General features: G+C 36.8%; 3 protein-coding genes and 1 pseudogene across 5 annotated transcripts in view; 1 reads left to right on the top strand and 3 right to left on the bottom strand.

The window, feature by feature from the left end:
- LOC148905253 (serine/threonine-protein phosphatase 4 regulatory subunit 3A-like) overlaps positions 1–98 on the bottom strand; it is a 13,163-nt pseudogene extending 13,065 nt beyond the window's left edge. The window contains exon 1 of the transcript XR_016118748.1: positions 84–98. The product of XR_016118748.1 is annotated as a serine/threonine-protein phosphatase 4 regulatory subunit 3A-like (transcript). The remainder of the gene's footprint in view (positions 1–83) is intronic.
- A 1,450-nt stretch (positions 99–1,548) lies between these two features.
- LOC148905254 (coiled-coil domain-containing protein 170-like) lies at positions 1,549–10,129 on the bottom strand. The gene is made up of 13 exons (XM_089040800.1): positions 9,825–10,129; positions 9,039–9,173; positions 8,568–8,651; positions 7,996–8,052; positions 7,004–7,261; positions 6,472–6,561; positions 6,082–6,179; positions 5,184–5,399; positions 4,553–4,616; positions 4,118–4,243; positions 3,365–3,565; positions 2,648–2,770; positions 1,549–1,974 (listed from the first exon to the last, which is right to left on the bottom strand). The coding sequence occupies exons 1-13, from the start codon at positions 10,068–10,070 to the stop codon at positions 1,654–1,656; spliced, it is 2,019 nt and encodes a 672-aa protein (XP_088896926.1). The 5' UTR covers positions 10,071–10,129; the 3' UTR covers positions 1,549–1,653.
- Positions 10,130–10,679: 550 nt separating this feature from the next.
- Positions 10,680–11,386, top strand: LOC148905255 (uncharacterized). Its single transcript, XM_089040811.1, has 2 exons — positions 10,680–10,745; positions 10,817–11,386. The coding sequence occupies exon 2, from the start codon at positions 10,824–10,826 to the stop codon at positions 11,055–11,057; it is 234 nt and encodes a 77-aa protein (XP_088896937.1). The 5' UTR covers positions 10,680–10,745; positions 10,817–10,823; the 3' UTR covers positions 11,058–11,386.
- A 923-nt stretch (positions 11,387–12,309) lies between these two features.
- The window catches only part of LOC148905256 (ATP-binding cassette sub-family C member 4-like), a 61,188-nt gene continuing 57,221 nt past the window's right edge, over positions 12,310–16,276 (bottom strand). For both annotated transcript variants that reach the window (XM_089040796.1, XM_089040797.1), the window contains exons 24-30: positions 16,156–16,256; positions 15,559–15,750; positions 14,978–15,133; positions 14,545–14,634; positions 13,677–13,849; positions 13,464–13,569; positions 12,310–12,938 (exon numbers count right to left, since the gene is read on the bottom strand). In XM_089040796.1, the coding sequence (XP_088896922.1) occupies positions 12,645–12,938; positions 13,464–13,569; positions 13,677–13,849; positions 14,545–14,634; positions 14,978–15,133; positions 15,559–15,750; positions 16,156–16,256 (1,112 nt within the window). In that variant the 3' untranslated portion in view covers positions 12,310–12,644. The remainder of the gene's footprint in view (positions 12,939–13,463; positions 13,570–13,676; positions 13,850–14,544; positions 14,635–14,977; positions 15,134–15,558; positions 15,751–16,155; positions 16,257–16,276) is intronic.

Raw genomic sequence — 16,276 nt, forward strand, 5'->3', positions numbered from 1 at the left:
TTCCCTATTGTTGTGCCTCCTGCAGGTTGAATCACGTGATAAACGCAAGCCGATATTGTTGAAGTTGTATCATTCTTACTTACTTGTATTTGCGACATGTTTGGCAACCTAAAATGAGAACCCTAGTACTGAGTCTGTAAGTCAGTGTGCACAGCTGTAATTTGGCGACATGCAAAAAAGTCTATCTATTCACGTAAACATAGATATAATGGATGTTTTATTTATTGCCTACCTGTCTTCTCTTAGCCTTGATTCCTACAAAGCAATCTTAGTGTATCAGTTCACTGGTGATGACCTGTGACAGCGAACACTGGTGTTGGCCCTCGTTTATCGTTGACATATGATGAATGCCCTCGAGCTCAGTTTCACATCACAATAAATATTCCTTTTGTCGTTTGTTTACTCTCGCGAGTGTGTTTAATACTTGTTCAAGGTTTTTCGATCGTTCTTTCTGTTCGATGGGGCCTGTCTGGAAAGGAGAAGAAATGGGGTTTAAATTACTGACCCGTAAGGTGGGGATTGGACGTGTAGTTTATCGTGCGTAGTTGTCTTGATGCTAACTCGTGGGCCATCTTCGTGTAGTTACTGTGTGAATCATCGTGCAATCTTCGTGTAGTGGCGTGCGAATCATCGTGCAATCTTCGTGTAGTGGCGTGTGACCATCATCGTGCAATCTTCTGTAGTGCCGTGTGAATATCGTGCCAATCTTCATGCAGTTTTGTGTGACTCATCGTGCAATCTTTGTGTACGTGCCTTGTGAATCATCGGTGCAATCTTCATGCAGTTTTTTGTGTGAAACATCGTGCCAATCTTCGTTGTAGTGTCAAGTGGAACATCGTGCCAATATTCGTGTAATGGCGTGTGAGTTCATCGTGCAATCTTCGTGCAGTTTTGTATGAAGCATCGTGCAATCTTCGTGTAGTGCCAAGTTGATCATCGTGCGATCTTTGTGTATATGTTAAGTGGTCTGCAGACGTGTAATAGCTGTGTAATGCACACTCCTCTGTGATTTTGGGTGTCGGTTTTTAGTGTGATTAAAGTGATCGTGAATCGATCGTGAAGTGATGATCGTGATGGTTATTCAAGAATTCTGTGCCGTTTCGTGAACGTGAGTGAAATCTCTTCTCGATATAATAAGTTTGTGAGCTAACAGTAGTCACATCAAGACTCCAAAACATCTCTTTGATTAAATTAGAGCAATTTCTGATTCCTACATCTATTGTATTGTTCATCAGAATAAAACATTCCCTGCGTTTCACCCTGTTTCTAGTTGCCTTAACTCATTTCACCAACAACGGCAAAATATGATATCTAAAGAAGATATTTTAAAAAATAGTAGAGGTTTTGATGGATTTTTTTATATATTTCTCGATGAAAAGTGGATATTTGTGTTCGTTAATTGGTTTGCACTGAGTGTTATGAAAATATTTGGTAGCAAAGTTAAAACGTGTAGGTGTAGTTTTCTCAACAACGAAACTTAGAAGACTGCGACTCGAAATGGATGGAATTGGTAACCCATAATTAAAAATCTGAATCTCTAGTTTAGAAGATATGTTTGTCATTTTGAACAAGCATTACGCAAGCGGTGCGCCCTGAGTAAATGATGAATGCAGATGATACAATCAATTCTACCCCTGCCCAGTCCCCTATATGTCACCACACAAGGCCAGGTTCACATACCTTCAGTTCACTGACATCCAATAGTTTTGCTTTCAAGTGAGTAACCTCTTGTTTGTACTCCAGCAATTCTCGCTGAAGTTTGTCATTATGCTTCACCAGTTTCTTGAACCGTATGGAGTTCTCATCTCGTTCTACCTCCACTCTACTTTTTATCTCGTAATATTCTTCCAAGCTGTCGACCTTTTTCTTCAGCAATCCTTGGTGAAGGTCTTTGCTCTCGATTTGTTGTTTCGCCCATTTTAGTCTTCGTTGAAGGTTGTAGATGGTTGTTTTTCGGTCATCCAATGCGTCGGTCTGAAATAAATCAAGTTCAAAGTTACACCGAAGCTCGTTCTTAAAATCTTATTTACACTGTCCGCTACAGGCTCCACAAATTCTGGTCAACGTCTGTATTTTCATCTGTTGTCATTCGAGCATTTACAAGCTCAGAAACTCGTTATTTCGATGGAGAGCAAAAGCGCCCAAACGTGCAACGCGTTTAATTTCTCATTATGACGTCAGAACTATGACGTCACAGATTCATAATTCTAATGACATAATTCATTTATGACGTCATTACGATTCGGATTACGGTAAGGATAGTTACACTCAACATTTCATGTCAATAAAAGTGCCCGATGTCTGTTTCTTTTGGAATTTTCTTTGGACTTTTTTGCCAGTATAAGTGTATTTTCTGTTTTCCTTTTCCTTTAATTCTACTTGTTCAGCATGATTGTATCAGTTGTGCGCGAAAACAATGTTGCGCGCGGAATGGTAATATTTGCAAATCACAAGGAAGCTTGGCGTCGAAAAAACATTGCGCGCACAAAAATTATTCTGCTCTTGCTGTTGAATTTGCTTGCCGTTATGATTGTCGATTGTCACAGTTTATTATTTTTCTATCTCTCTAACTTAATCGAGGTTTGACAACTCGAATAATTGTTTTACCAAGAACAATATCTCCAGTCTTTCTCGAAGATCCACCTACCTCAAGCTTAACAAGCTGTCCAGCTCTTGCTAGTAGAGCCTCACCGTTCACATCAAAACCAACGTCGCTAGCAATCTCGTCCAGCTTCATCGTTCCCGCGAGCTTCTCACAAAAAGCTACAAACTGATTGAAAAGAACAAAGGTCAAATGTGACGAATACATGAGACAGAAAAGGCCTTTCTATGTGCAGAATACACAATAAACGCTTACCCTAATGACGCTTAATATCTAAACTACCACATTCCTTTTCAAAATCTCTTTATATATTTAGATGTTGAAACTCCTTTGAGAATATAAAGACACTAGAGAAAATTAGCATAAAAATGTATATCGTGCTAGTACCGAAAAGAATTCTGGAAGTCTAGGTATGGAACGTCATCATGCTTGAGGTCTATTCACTCCCAAGGACCTTCCCTGGAACACGTAAATATTCTACGCAGAATGAATATTGCAGTATAATTACGATAGATAATTCAGGGACAAAGATCAATGCCATGTGATCCCATTTGCTTCCCGGCGCAAGTGGTACAAAAATCATAGAATTGTTTATCATATATTTCAGTTGTATGTTAATAGATTATATCTGGGGACAAGCTCTGGGCTTCTAGACAGATGGACTGACCGACCTATGGACTGACCGACATTTGGACTGACCGACAGATGGACTGACCGACAGTATGGACTGACCGACAGATTGACATAAGAAAGCTATCCTACCTTTCTCTTGTCTTCCTTCAAGCTATCCCTCTCTACGTCAGAAGACAACAGCTCTCCCTCCAGTCCCGATACGCGCTCTTGTGATTCTTTCAGTTGGTTTTCAGCCTGTGTGGCTCGTTTAAGTGTAGTTCGATGCAGACTACGCTGACTGTCTAGTTCGTCTGCGAGGTTCTTCACTTGTACACTCACTGATTCGGATGTCTATTGAAAAAACATACGTCACGATGGTTACTATTGGTGACGTCACAATCAAACGAATAAATACCTCACAAAAGTGGATTTATGTCACGAACACAAACATAACCATGATGACGTCACAATCGTTATTGATGACGCAACAATCAAACGAACAATTGACCTCACAAAAGCGATTTATCACAATGGGAAAAATGATGACGTCACAATGATTATTATTGGTGACGTCACAATTAAACAAACAACTAAGCTAACAAAAGCGATTTCTGTCAAGTGATGATTGTGATGGAAATAGTATGCATCAGAATATGGTGAGAGTGGTCATGGTGACATCCTCATGACGATGTCGACGATGATGGTGATATGGCGGCGTTAGTAGTACTGCTTTTGGTGATGACGGGATAATGATGATTGGTGAAGATGATGATGATGGATACATGATCTATAGTAATCTTTATGGCAATGATAATGAATGATAGATGATTCTGTTTATGATAAAGATAAACAAGCGGATAAGATCGGCAAGCAAACGATAACAACAATTTTTATAAAAATTACCGATCTGAAATCTTTGTATTTCTTAACGAGTTCATTGACCCTGGTCAGTATAGACTGTTCATCTTCTGTCACATCTTCACCAGGAGGGGTTACTAACTGAGCAAGATGGCGCTTGAATCCATGAAGCTGAAGAAACAAAAAACAACCAATGAGGCTTAATTCAAACGTTACAGCAGGTTGTGGAGTTTATAATGTCTACATCTGAAGGTGAATGTGCACTCATTTTCATTCAACATTCTGCATGAAAAATGCCACAAATAACTTCCTTATGGGGACGCCAGGCTTGTACGAGGAGGCGCGCGCACAAAACAGAAAGTACAAGCGTTGTCACGTCTTTAGACCGCGCCTTCTTTGCTGCAACCGTCACATAAAGGCCCCGTCAAACTACTATCAGCGATATAGGAAATGTGATTGAAACATGCAGGGTATATTGACCTTGTGTTGAGTGGCTTGTCCCGTGTATTCACTTGTCTGTAATGCTTCTTCCATTGATTTTATCCTTGGAAGAAAATAATCAAAATTAATAATTTTATTACAATACAAATTCACGAGAAAAAAAAAAAAAAAAAAAGATTGCATTTCAGACATAAGATCTTAGATGCCGAGAAGTTGGGCGAAGGACATTCTCCCCACCCCTCCCCCACCCAATTAAATTTTCCTACACATCAAAAAATTACTTATAAAATTGATGGTGCGAGAGGAGGAAGGGCAAGGAGTGAAAACACCTTCCAAATCGACTCTATGAGAATAGAGTTAACTGAAATCGTGGAGTGTGATCAAGTTGCATTCATGGTTTAAAGCGCAAATCATTGAATTTCATTCAAAGTAGAGCGATCAAGACAACAGATAGCACTAAGAAAAATACAAAAACAGTTGAAAGGAGAAGATCATATGAGGCAGACTCTCACCCCACCGCACCACACTCCAGGCAACGCCCCTACGAGAGTGATCAAGACGACAGACAACACTAAGAGGAATATAAAGACGTAGTTAAAAGTAGATGATGAGCCAGACCATCACCCTACCGCACCACACCTCAGGCAACGCCCCTACCACTAAAACATACTTCGCTTCTCGTTCCTCCAAGCTTTTGTTCACATCACTCCATGCGTCTTGACTGGACGTCACTTGTCGTTTCAGTTGTTCATTCTGGATGTCCATCTCTCTGACTTTCTGCTGCAGGGTGTCACGTTCTCGTATGGTTTGGTCGAGTTGTTGTTTGTATTCAGTGGATGCTTTCTTTTCTTGACCGACTTCAGATACAAGGCGCATGATCGTTTCTCTGGAAGTTTAAAACAAAATGAATGCCGATTAAGACACGTAATAGACTCGTGTAACGTTGGCAATGTTGTCACATCATTTAAGTATGATAACGATAATAACAATGATGATTAATGATGATGGTGATGATGATGAAGATCAAGTGGTGATTGTTGTGGCGATAGACCCCTTGCATGTGACGTCAAAGCAGCTTAATTCGAAGACAAAGCAGGAATTTCAATCTCCTGAGAATTGGAAACCTATTGTTATGTCCTCCAAATTGAGCTGCATTCTGACATGCTGCAAGGGGTCTATTGACCTACTTTAGATTGGGTACAATTTTTTCCCATTTCAGACCACGTGTCATTCTCTTGAGAATAAGATTCTTTGTTTGAGTTGTATCCATATTCATGTGTCTCCTCATGCGCAACCATTAAACAAAGAAATGATACTCTAGGGAATGACATGTCTGTGATGGATAACATTATGCCTAAGGTAAAGAGGTCTGTCTACTGATGCTTTTGTTGAATGTCAATGAATGAGGATGTTGATGATGATAATGATGACGAAAAATGCAGATGATGACCATCAAAATTAAGAAAGATGATGATGATGATCACGAAGATGATGGTGAAGATCAAGATGATCATAAGGATGAATCATAGTAAATGACGTTTTGTTTTGTGTTCTAGTATTGCTCTAACCTGCTTGCTTTAGCTTCCATGTTGCTCTCATGGACATTTCGCGTAAGAGAATTAGACTTGTCAATGAGTGTGTGTCTGTCCTTTATTAAATCAGCAATCTGTTAAGAATAAAAGGAAAAAGAATAACGATTATGATTAAACAACATTTAAAATGTTCCCCAGGGTTTGACAGACACCCCCTCCCCCCACCCCATCCTCCAGGAGACAAGAAATTCAAAAATAGAGACCTATAAAGGCAAAAATACATTTTACAATATTTGTAAGTTTATGATACAAAAAGAGATTAATATGTAGGTGGAATATTATTTCCAACTCTCTTTCCTGGAATCTGATAGCTGATTGTATGGTATATGTGGCACAGCTGTATTCATGTTATTGTATAAATCACACCTTTGAGATGAGTGATTCTGTTGCTATTGTGGCTGCTTCTGTTGCATCAAGATGAAGTGCTTTGACCAGATGATGTCGTAGTTCACTGCACTAAAAACAAGAAAATAAAAAAATTATATATAAATTGGAAATATCTTTACAGTTTATTTTATTTGTCCTTACTGAACTGGTGGGAATCTTTCATTCACTTTATTTTTTATTTCTTTTTCGTTTTCTCTTTGAGCGACTCAATCTTTGTTTTGTTCAGAAAAGACTGATAAAAGTTTCAAAATACACAATTATAATGAAAAATATTTGAAAATTCAACTGTTTCTAGTTCCTTTACTATACATGCCATTGCTGTCATTGCATGATGGTGCAAAGCCTCCTATATGTAAAGGGGTGTAGCTTTATGCAATTCCCTGCAATACATGCTCAGTTAGTTTTGATGCATATATCTAATATGCATTAAGCAGTATGCACATTTCCTTGTATTATTGGATGATCTAGGGAGTTGCAATAAAAGAGATTTCAGTTTCACCCTATTTCTTACCTTATTTTCCCATTTGGAAGCTCTCTTAGCTGCCTCCTCTTCCACACCTATGTGATGTCTAAGTGACACTTCTGCTTGCTGCAGTTTATCCTGTAAGTTCTGCATTTCTTTACGCAGAGATAAGATGGTAACATCACTTCGTGATGCAATATTTTCCCTGTCTTCAGCATCATCTTCTGCTTCTTGTACTCGCTGTCTCAGTGACGTAACCAAGGCTTGTAATCTGGCCTCATTTTGTTTTTCCCCCTCAATCTCACACTATAGAAAAAGAATTATCAAATAAATATTGTGTGGTTTCAGAACAATTCCATACCCTACCATGGAGGAAAATTGAAAAAAACGTTCCCCCACTTATCTGGAATTTCCAATTTTCTTCCATACAAACCTTGAAATCAAACCTGAGACCTGAGAGGTGTTCAGAGGCAAGTGCACTTAACTGCTATGCCACCCTTAATTCCCTAAACCTTACCATGAAAGGTGATCATAATGTGCTATAAAAATTGAACTATGAAAAAATTCGAGAAATTTTTTTTCACATTTTGAAATATGTGGTTCCAGAATATCCCACCATGGATGAAATTGGAAATTCCCAGGTGGTAATTTTCTCTCCAAGTAATTTGTCCCCCCCTCACAAAACCCTGCACACTTCAAAATTCAATTTCATCTACATGTATGAGTTACCCAGCTGACTTCATTTAGTCCAGAGAGGTGGTTTCATGCCGTGTATAATTGATAAAATATTTTCTAAGACCTAGACAATTTCAGTCACAGCATCTTTTTCTTGCAGCGTCTAACTAGTTTCCACATGGCAAACATGCAAACCAGTTTTAATTCTAACTTATTTGAATTTAGGACGTAACTGATGTTTTTACCGTGTATAAATAAAGTTTTCTGTCTGTCTGTCTATCCATCTATCAAATATATAATGATTTGAACCAGAGAAGCCAAAAAGTAATTCAGATATTCTATGCCAACTTGAATGCTTACAGTACCTTTAGTTCCATTATTTTTTGTTCTTTCTCTGAGAGCTGCTGCTGCATATCTCTTTGCTAAATGAGTGTAAGAAAAGACAACATATTAAACAAATTATACATCATTTTAAGAACAGCATTCCTGTCATAGCAGCTAGTTTGAGGTGACACAGACCCTGGGGGGGGACTCTCTTGAAAAGTGGGTAGGGGGGCTCGACGGACAGTTTTGAAAATGACCCTAAAAGGTATGCATAAATTAACTGAAATGATGATTTCAGACCCTCAAAGGTACGACCACATTTAAAATGACAACGTTTCCAACCATTATATTTTCGTATGACGGTTCATATTTTTCAAAAATCTGACCCTAAAAGGTACAGAGTCAGCCGGGAGTCAGCCAGAGACCCTAAAAGGTACGCGAGGTCTCATTTTCAACCCTAAAAGGTCCGTTGAGCTCCCCTACCCACTTTTCAAGAGAGTCCCCCCCCGGGCACAGATCATGTGAAATAAGAAAAGAAAAGAGTAATAAGATAGACATCACCAATAATCTTAGTACACAATTGTCATATGATATGCAGTATATGATTCCTTACCTCATTCTGTAGTGTGGTAGTTATCACTTTTTCAGCTGCTAGGTCAGTCTGAGCTGTTTCTGAACTTTTTCTGTAGTGAGCCAACTGAGAACAATATCGAGAAAATTTAAGGTGTTGGTAGAGTGTGAAAAATGACAAAAACAAATAATCCAACCAATTATATTCACATTGTATGATACTGTATGGTAGAAAATAATGAATATTTACTTTCCATTGAGTGGACTAGAATTTCCAATGGGTAGCGGGGGTCTGTGGTACTGGTTTATATTGTGTAGGCTTTCCAGAAATATCCATAACTCCACCATGAAGGGGATTGATATTTCCAAGGGCTAGTTAGGGAGGGTTTCAGGGTATGTGAACAATAATTATATTGGCCTTTGGAGCGTTTATTATGACTCTCCAGCTTATTGTACATATCAACATGAAATAAAGTTATTTATACTGTATATACTATACTTTATCCTACAATACCTGTGTATTTAGCTGTTCTTTGTCCTGTGTTAGTCTTAATATTCTATCCCGTAGAAGCTGAACATCATCAAACGATGCTCCAAGGTCAAGCGATATGGATGGACTCCTTCCAACAGATATACTATGGTCTCCTTGCTGTAAAAATAGTTATTTTTTAGTTATTAGTTTTTTTTGTTTTTTGTTTTCAAAATTTGCTTCACCTATGAACAACAATGGATGTTTATAAATAATTATAAGAAAAACACCTTCACAAGTCTCTGGAGATAAAAACAAATATTATTAACTGTTCTTTGAAAGTCTATTGACACTTCCCTGGTTGCTAATTGGCAACATATATAAACTGTAAAACTAGAGATAAATTATTAATTAGGGAATAGTTATTTGGCTTAACAGTTTATTTCGCATATTTATATTTCCATCTCAACAACTTTTTATGCTTATGAAAGGATATAATAAATATATAACTCGAAAATTGGAAAGAATTTAATAATAAAGAATGGAACGGCATTGGAATGGCTTTCAACATTCTAATTAAATTTATGTAATTGTATCAAATTAGATCCAAAAGAACGACTTAAAAAAATATAAGAAACAGTGTTTTCAACAAAGCATTTTATTCTTTGGGCTGAATAAGAGTAAGATGATAAGGAAATAATACTCAATGTTTATGTTTTTAAATGGATTTATCTAAAAAATAACCAAAACTTCCAACATCTGTTCTAGTAATACGATATAAAATATCTAAACTATACCCGGGAACTATAAGAAAGGAGAAAAATTATTTACCTCAAATCTCCTTTGTACTGGAGAGTTATTCCTTGAACTGTTTTGACTCCCAGGTTTTCTGTATCCAACGATTGTAGGAGGCGAATTCCTAAAAAACTGTCTCTCGTTGCCTGTTTCTCGTGCAAGTTCTCGAATATCGAAGCTTGAGTCTTCAATATAAGTTAACTGTGGCGTTTTAGACTCTACGAGCCCTTGTTTTTGAATTTTAGGGAATATATCTGATCTATCCGAGTGTGGGGATGCCATTGCACCCGAAATAATAATAAAAATAGTTGTTCTTTCGAAGTACGTCCACTACTAATGACTGTCTTTATTCAATGCACTTTGAAAATGGCCGAATAATATTTGGACCAAGGCGTCGTGTTGCCTTGGCGACTGCGCACACATGCTCTACGAGGGCTTATCGACCTACAAAATGTAATCGATATTCCGTCGATAATAATTCAAGTTTTTATTCTAGCTTCCTTTTTTACGTCACTGTTTCGATTCTTTTGCTAATTTTTTCTATTCAAAATGGTTTTATTTGTCTAATATATATAAAAATATTTCAAGGAGAGTAAATCCCATTTACAATTTAGTATGAAAATTTGCGTCACAACCCTTCTACCCTTTCCCCACAATGGAGAAATAGTTGATATTTAGTGTTTTGAAGATGTTAGGATAGGTTAATATAATTTATTTTATTTATTTATTTATTTATCTATTTATTTTACTCTTCTTCAAAATAAAAGAATTCAGCTGAGCGTCGTTCTCCTAAGCCTACTAGTGTTTTCTGATTGGTTAGCTAATTAGCAACTGTCCAATAAGATGACAGCTAGCGTTCTATTAGCACTAGGGACGCCATGCATATTTCAAACTGAGTTACAGCAGAGAGAGAAGAGCATTCGACAGAAAGGCTGCAAAAAATTCACTCTTTTACGAGTAAGTAAGACTCCGATTGCTGTAATTTTTAAATATATAATAGTTATAAAATCCATCTTTGTGATTTTCAGGTCAATAATGGAAAATCCTAACCCAAAAACTGTCCCAGAATTAATTCAATTTGTCGAAGGAACGCTACAGAATATGCAAGACAAGTTCCAATCTGCTGAAGATTCTATCATAAAGAGAATTAACGACACAGGAAAGAAAATGGACGAAATAGAAAAGAGTCTTACAGATCTTATGGATCATTCTGGTGTTGGGGAGCCGTTTGAGGAAGATCTGGATTCAGAAGATGATAAAGCTAGATGAAAAGGACGGTTACCAAAACAAACAAAATGTAACTGATGCCAGAAGTTAGCAACAAAGACTGAACTCTGTTTTCATTTTCAGCGTGTTTTATGTTTTTAAAATAGCCAGCATATTCTCAAATAGCTGAATTAGTTTGTCTTTGAACGTTTTTACGTTGAAAAACTAAGGATATTTCGAAGCCACTCACATGTGACTGACATGAAAATAATATATTGGCCATGTGTCTTTTTCTTTCTCTCAAATTTTAAAAATAACCATTTTAAATGAAGATGTATATGAAGGTTTTTATGATGTAGAGTGATTTAATAAAACGAGTGAATTTATCATAATATGTGTATGTCTTTTGGTATGACTTTGAGCGAACGAGTCAATCTCAATAATTATAAAGAATTTTAAAATATTTAAGACTGGTGTTTTGTGACAGCTGTTAATCACTAGCTGTCAATGAATATTTGAGATAACGAAGTTAGTTTTAAAGCAGGAATTTTAGCGCCTTGCATTTTGTTTGATGCTGATATTTCATTTTCTCAGTCTACAAATCTTAATTTTCCTCATATCAGTGAGTTTTTTGAAAGTGATCAAATATTGAATTATTTCATATTTGATATAACTAATGTCATGCGACAATGCTATGCTCAACTACAAGTTGCTTGGTTGGTCAATGAAGCAAATTTAACAAAAGTATTTCATGTTGCCATAAAATTAAGGGAGAAAAAGGGAATACATAGAGCAGAAAGACAAGCTTTAGATCACCAGTCTGCTATGTGGGAAGTGGCGAGTGCAAGTCTCCACAGCTGGACCAACACTTGGGGGTCTTAAAATATTTGAGAGAAGGTACAGCCTTTGTTGTAAAGATATCTGCAAATGATTTGACCTTTGAGTTGCTCTGATGGCCACATTGAATGGCAGTCCGGTCTCACCTAGAAACATTAATAGGGTCACCAAGTTTGTCAGTGCAAAGTTCTCAACTGTCATGTGTCACCCTCTCAAAATGAATAAAAGACGTCATACCTGCAGGATAACCACTCATTATTATTATTTATTATTTTTCATTATTATAAATTACATGTAGTTTTACAATTTTGATAATCAGGTAATATTTATTTGAATAAATAGTATATATGGATATTTCGGATACAGAACATGACAATATATTTAATGTTTAGTTTTTAATCATTTAACCATTAATATCAATATAATTTCTAATAAATTATTAGAGTAAAATCAAAATAAAAAAATAAGTTTATATTAAATAATTTGAACACCTTTACAGATACAATTTTTTGACAGTATAATTATAAAAAATTAATAACTTCATCACAAGTAAATTTTCATCTTTCTAAATTAATAAAGTTTAGAGATGGAAATTATCATAAACAATCAGGTTAGGATTACATGAATTTTGTGCTATATAAGTAATTAAAGAAATAAATTATTACGACTGAATTAAATAAAAATCATCATCTAAAAGTCAAGGATATTTTCCACGAAGAAACTAAAGTATTAGGTATTCCCACACTTTAAAGAAGTATAGATATCTCAATTTGAAAAAATATATAATTAATATATATATTTCATATATAAAAACTACAAGTTTGATTCAAATTGAAGTGATTTCCCAGCTTCTCCATTAGCAAGGTGGTCGATGATTACCACTTCTGGTGATTCACCTTCGGATAAACTTGTTATTCCATCAGGTTCATCTGGTTCTTGGTCCTCTGATATGGCCTTTTTTTCATAGTATGCTTCTCGCGCTACTTCATAGAGCTTTCGTGCCTCATCTGGTCCAGTGTGAGTTACAAGCTGTGAGAATATACTTTTGCCATCCTTAAGAAGAATGTATGGGGCATCAAATTCTTTAAGGTGACCAGCATCTAAGACCTAAGAAATAAAAAGCACATAAGAGCTTTCATCTCATCCCATATTTTTATCAGAATTGGGATTCCTGTGGTTACGTTTTCAATCTCCACCCCTAAAAATGTCTTATTTAAAAAATTCTAGATAGATAAAGAGAGTATAAGGTCTTTCTAATCCTTTACAAGTATTGAGTTCCCTGTGGTATAGAGTGCCACCCCCACGCATAAAATATACTTTTAAAACTCCATTATCTGTCTTGTCATTGAATGTAGCCTCCCTGTGGCAAACTAGGCCCTATTCCTTACCCACTAATGAATCAAAAATGCAGTTACATTTGGGCTTCCTGTGGTATTAAGCCTCCCTCCCACCCCCCCCCCCCCCCCCCAAAAGAAGGGAAAAAGAAAGTAAAAATAGCAAAAAAAGCCTTTTTCACTTTTCCTGTATCAAAAAAACTCAAAACCCCCTGTAATTAAAAAAAAAGATGAATGGAATAGGCAAGATCTGAAAGCAGGACTTTAGGAGCAGATCATATCCTGTCATCATACTTACAATGACCCTATCAGAATCCATAATTGTGTGGAGTCGATGAGCGATAGTTAGCACCGTACATTTCTTGAACTTCTCTCGGATGGTGGTTTGGATCAATGCATCAGTTCTGCACAAGGAACGAATTGTAAATCAACAAACGAAAATACTACAAGAAGTCAAAGCTCAATAAAGCTCAAGAAAGTTGGGAGAAAGATAATAGTTCTTCAGACAAACCTCGGATCGACGTTTGCTGTAGCCTCATCGATGACAAGTATTTTGTTATGCCTCAAAATAGCACGTGCCAGGCAAATCAACTGCCGCTGACCAACACTAAAGTTTGACCCTCCTTCTGCTATTTCTGCCTCAAGTTTTCCTGGAAGAGCTTCCACAGCTGCTTTGAGTTGAACCTAACAGAATTATAATATGTAATCATACAAAAAAAGCCATTGTTAGGACTATGAACCAGGAATCACGTCAAGGGCAGGAATTGACTTTGAGAAGTCTCAAAACTTTCTGTTTTGGGGGGTTTCCTTTTTTTAGTTTTTTTTCTGTTTGTATTAGTTGTTGACTGCACTGTCTAAAATCACGTTAAGATTGCGTGAAAATCGTGCATTTTTTTACGCAGAATAATCAAACAAAAATGTATTTTCACGATCTTGATGCTTCCCAGCACAGACCCTGAAGCAAGTAAAATAAAGCTTGCTTGAGCAACCAGAGAGTAGATCGCTTCGATAAATAACGCTTTTTACACTTTAATTTAGGTTATTTCGATAAAGCTTAATAAAAGGACAATTGTTGAAACCTTTAAAAAAAATTCTTTGGGGCACCTTGCATTGGCGCAACACACTCAGAAGAATAGCTTTAGGCTAAACAGATACTACCCTGGATACGAGAGGCCTGTTTGAAGGGTTGGGAAAGGAGAGAAGAGAGAGAAGGGGCCCCTTATCCTCTCTCCTCTCTAAGCTCTCAGGGGCCTCTGGTACCCTCAGTAAACAGAAACCGGGCCCTACCACAGGAGGTCTAAGTAAAATTCGAGATCAAAGTCATTACTTTGCCAATCAAAAATCTCATATGTCCCGAGTACCCTTCGACCAAAGTATACCTCTTCTAGAACGTTCCACAGATCATTGTCGTTGTATTCATTGAAAGGATCGATGTTCTTTCTCATTGTTCCACCAAAAATGACCGGATCCTGAAAGATAACAGATAATTTTGTTTTATTCTTCTTTTCATTTCTTTCCTTTTCCCATCTTTCCCTTTTTCTTCCTTTTTGTCTTTCTTTTCTTTCCCTTCTTTCCAGTTCCTTTCTTTTATTTTTTCCCCTCCTTATTCCTTTTCATTCCTTTGCATTCTCTTTTTTTTATTATTATTTATTTTCCATTCGTCCTTCCTTTCTTTTCGTTTTCCTTCTCTTTTTTCCTTTCTATTTTCTTTTCCCTTTTTACTTTTCCCCTTCTCGTTTCGTTTCCTTTCCCTTCCTTTCTTTTTCTTTCCCGCCCTTTCCATTCCAGTTTTCATATTCATCACATCCTTACTTGTGGGATGATAGAAATCTTGCTGCGCAGATCTCTTAAACCCAGTTCCCTGATATTCATGTCATCAACCTCTATCAGTCCTATTGGTTCAGCAAGTCGGAACAAAGTGGACAGAAGAGACGACTTGCCAGCTCCTGTACGGCCTACGACACCAATCTACATAAAGCCAGCAAAAAAATGAATAAAATACATGAAATCCCGGTTATAAGATACAATCAGAAAGAATCCTATTGAAAACTTGCGATTCAGCTGATGAACATTCCACACGACACAGGAAATGATGGGGAAGCCCAGCAATATGCATACCCCCCCCCCCCCCCGGTCATAAGCCATTTCTGTCTTATATTCTACCCAAACAAAGAAATAGTATTCAAGGGAATGAAGCGTGGTCAGAGACACTAAATACTTCTATTTCATTTGCAAGTCTTAAGTGACAAGATAATAAAGTTAAAAGAAAAATGGATAGAGGGAAATAAAAATGACACGAAAGAAAACAAAATGGGAAGGGAAAAAAGAAAAATGGGATCGAAGAAAATAAATGTAATAAAAAAGTTGGTTAAGTGACTTGGTGGTAGCTTTACCTTTTCTCTTGGTTTGATACAACATGAAATATTATGCAGCACTTTTGGCATTGACCTGTGGTATGAGAATGACATGTTGTCAAACTTGATACCACCCTTATCTGGCCAGCCTTTGGGTGGTTTCACGTCTGTTTCAGGTTCAGCTTCTGGCTCAAGGTCAGTGTATTCCAAAACTCTCTCTACAGAAGTCATCTATAACAAAAAAATAACCATTTGAATATTAAATTTGAATGGTATTGTGAGTGTGAGAGAGTTAAAAGTGGGTCAAATCGAAAACCAGAATTCATACTGGATTTATTTGGGGATTTCTGTCATTAGACTTCAAATTATCTGTTTTACGTGGCAAAGACCTTTGTCATCTTTTGCTACAAACTCAATTGTCTTTATATATGAAGACATTATTTGTACGCTAGGAAAGTAGTAATTTGTCATTTGTCACTAGCTTAGAAGGGAAACTATGAAAAAAAAATCAGAATTCTTGATAAGAATTGAACCAATGACCTTCTGGATGCCGTTCCGATGCTCTAACCACTGAGCTAAGTTTTTTATTTAAAAAAACATTGTCAATTATCTTTGTTGTAAGAATAAAGAACCTACCATGTTTTCTACTTCAGCACTTTGTTTTACACACTGTTGGAATACACCAGAGATCATGATGGCATAAGAAAGAGTCAGGCCAACCACTCCTGCACTAAGTGCTGGAAATATACATCACGAC

Source organism: Actinia tenebrosa, unplaced genomic scaffold, assembly GCF_029948245.1.
Source record: "Actinia tenebrosa isolate PJP-AT-01 unplaced genomic scaffold, QUT_ActTen_1.0 PGA_scaffold8__29_contigs__length_14323225, whole genome shotgun sequence".
In the NCBI taxonomy this organism is placed as follows: Eukaryota; Metazoa; Cnidaria; class Anthozoa; order Actiniaria; family Actiniidae; genus Actinia; species Actinia tenebrosa.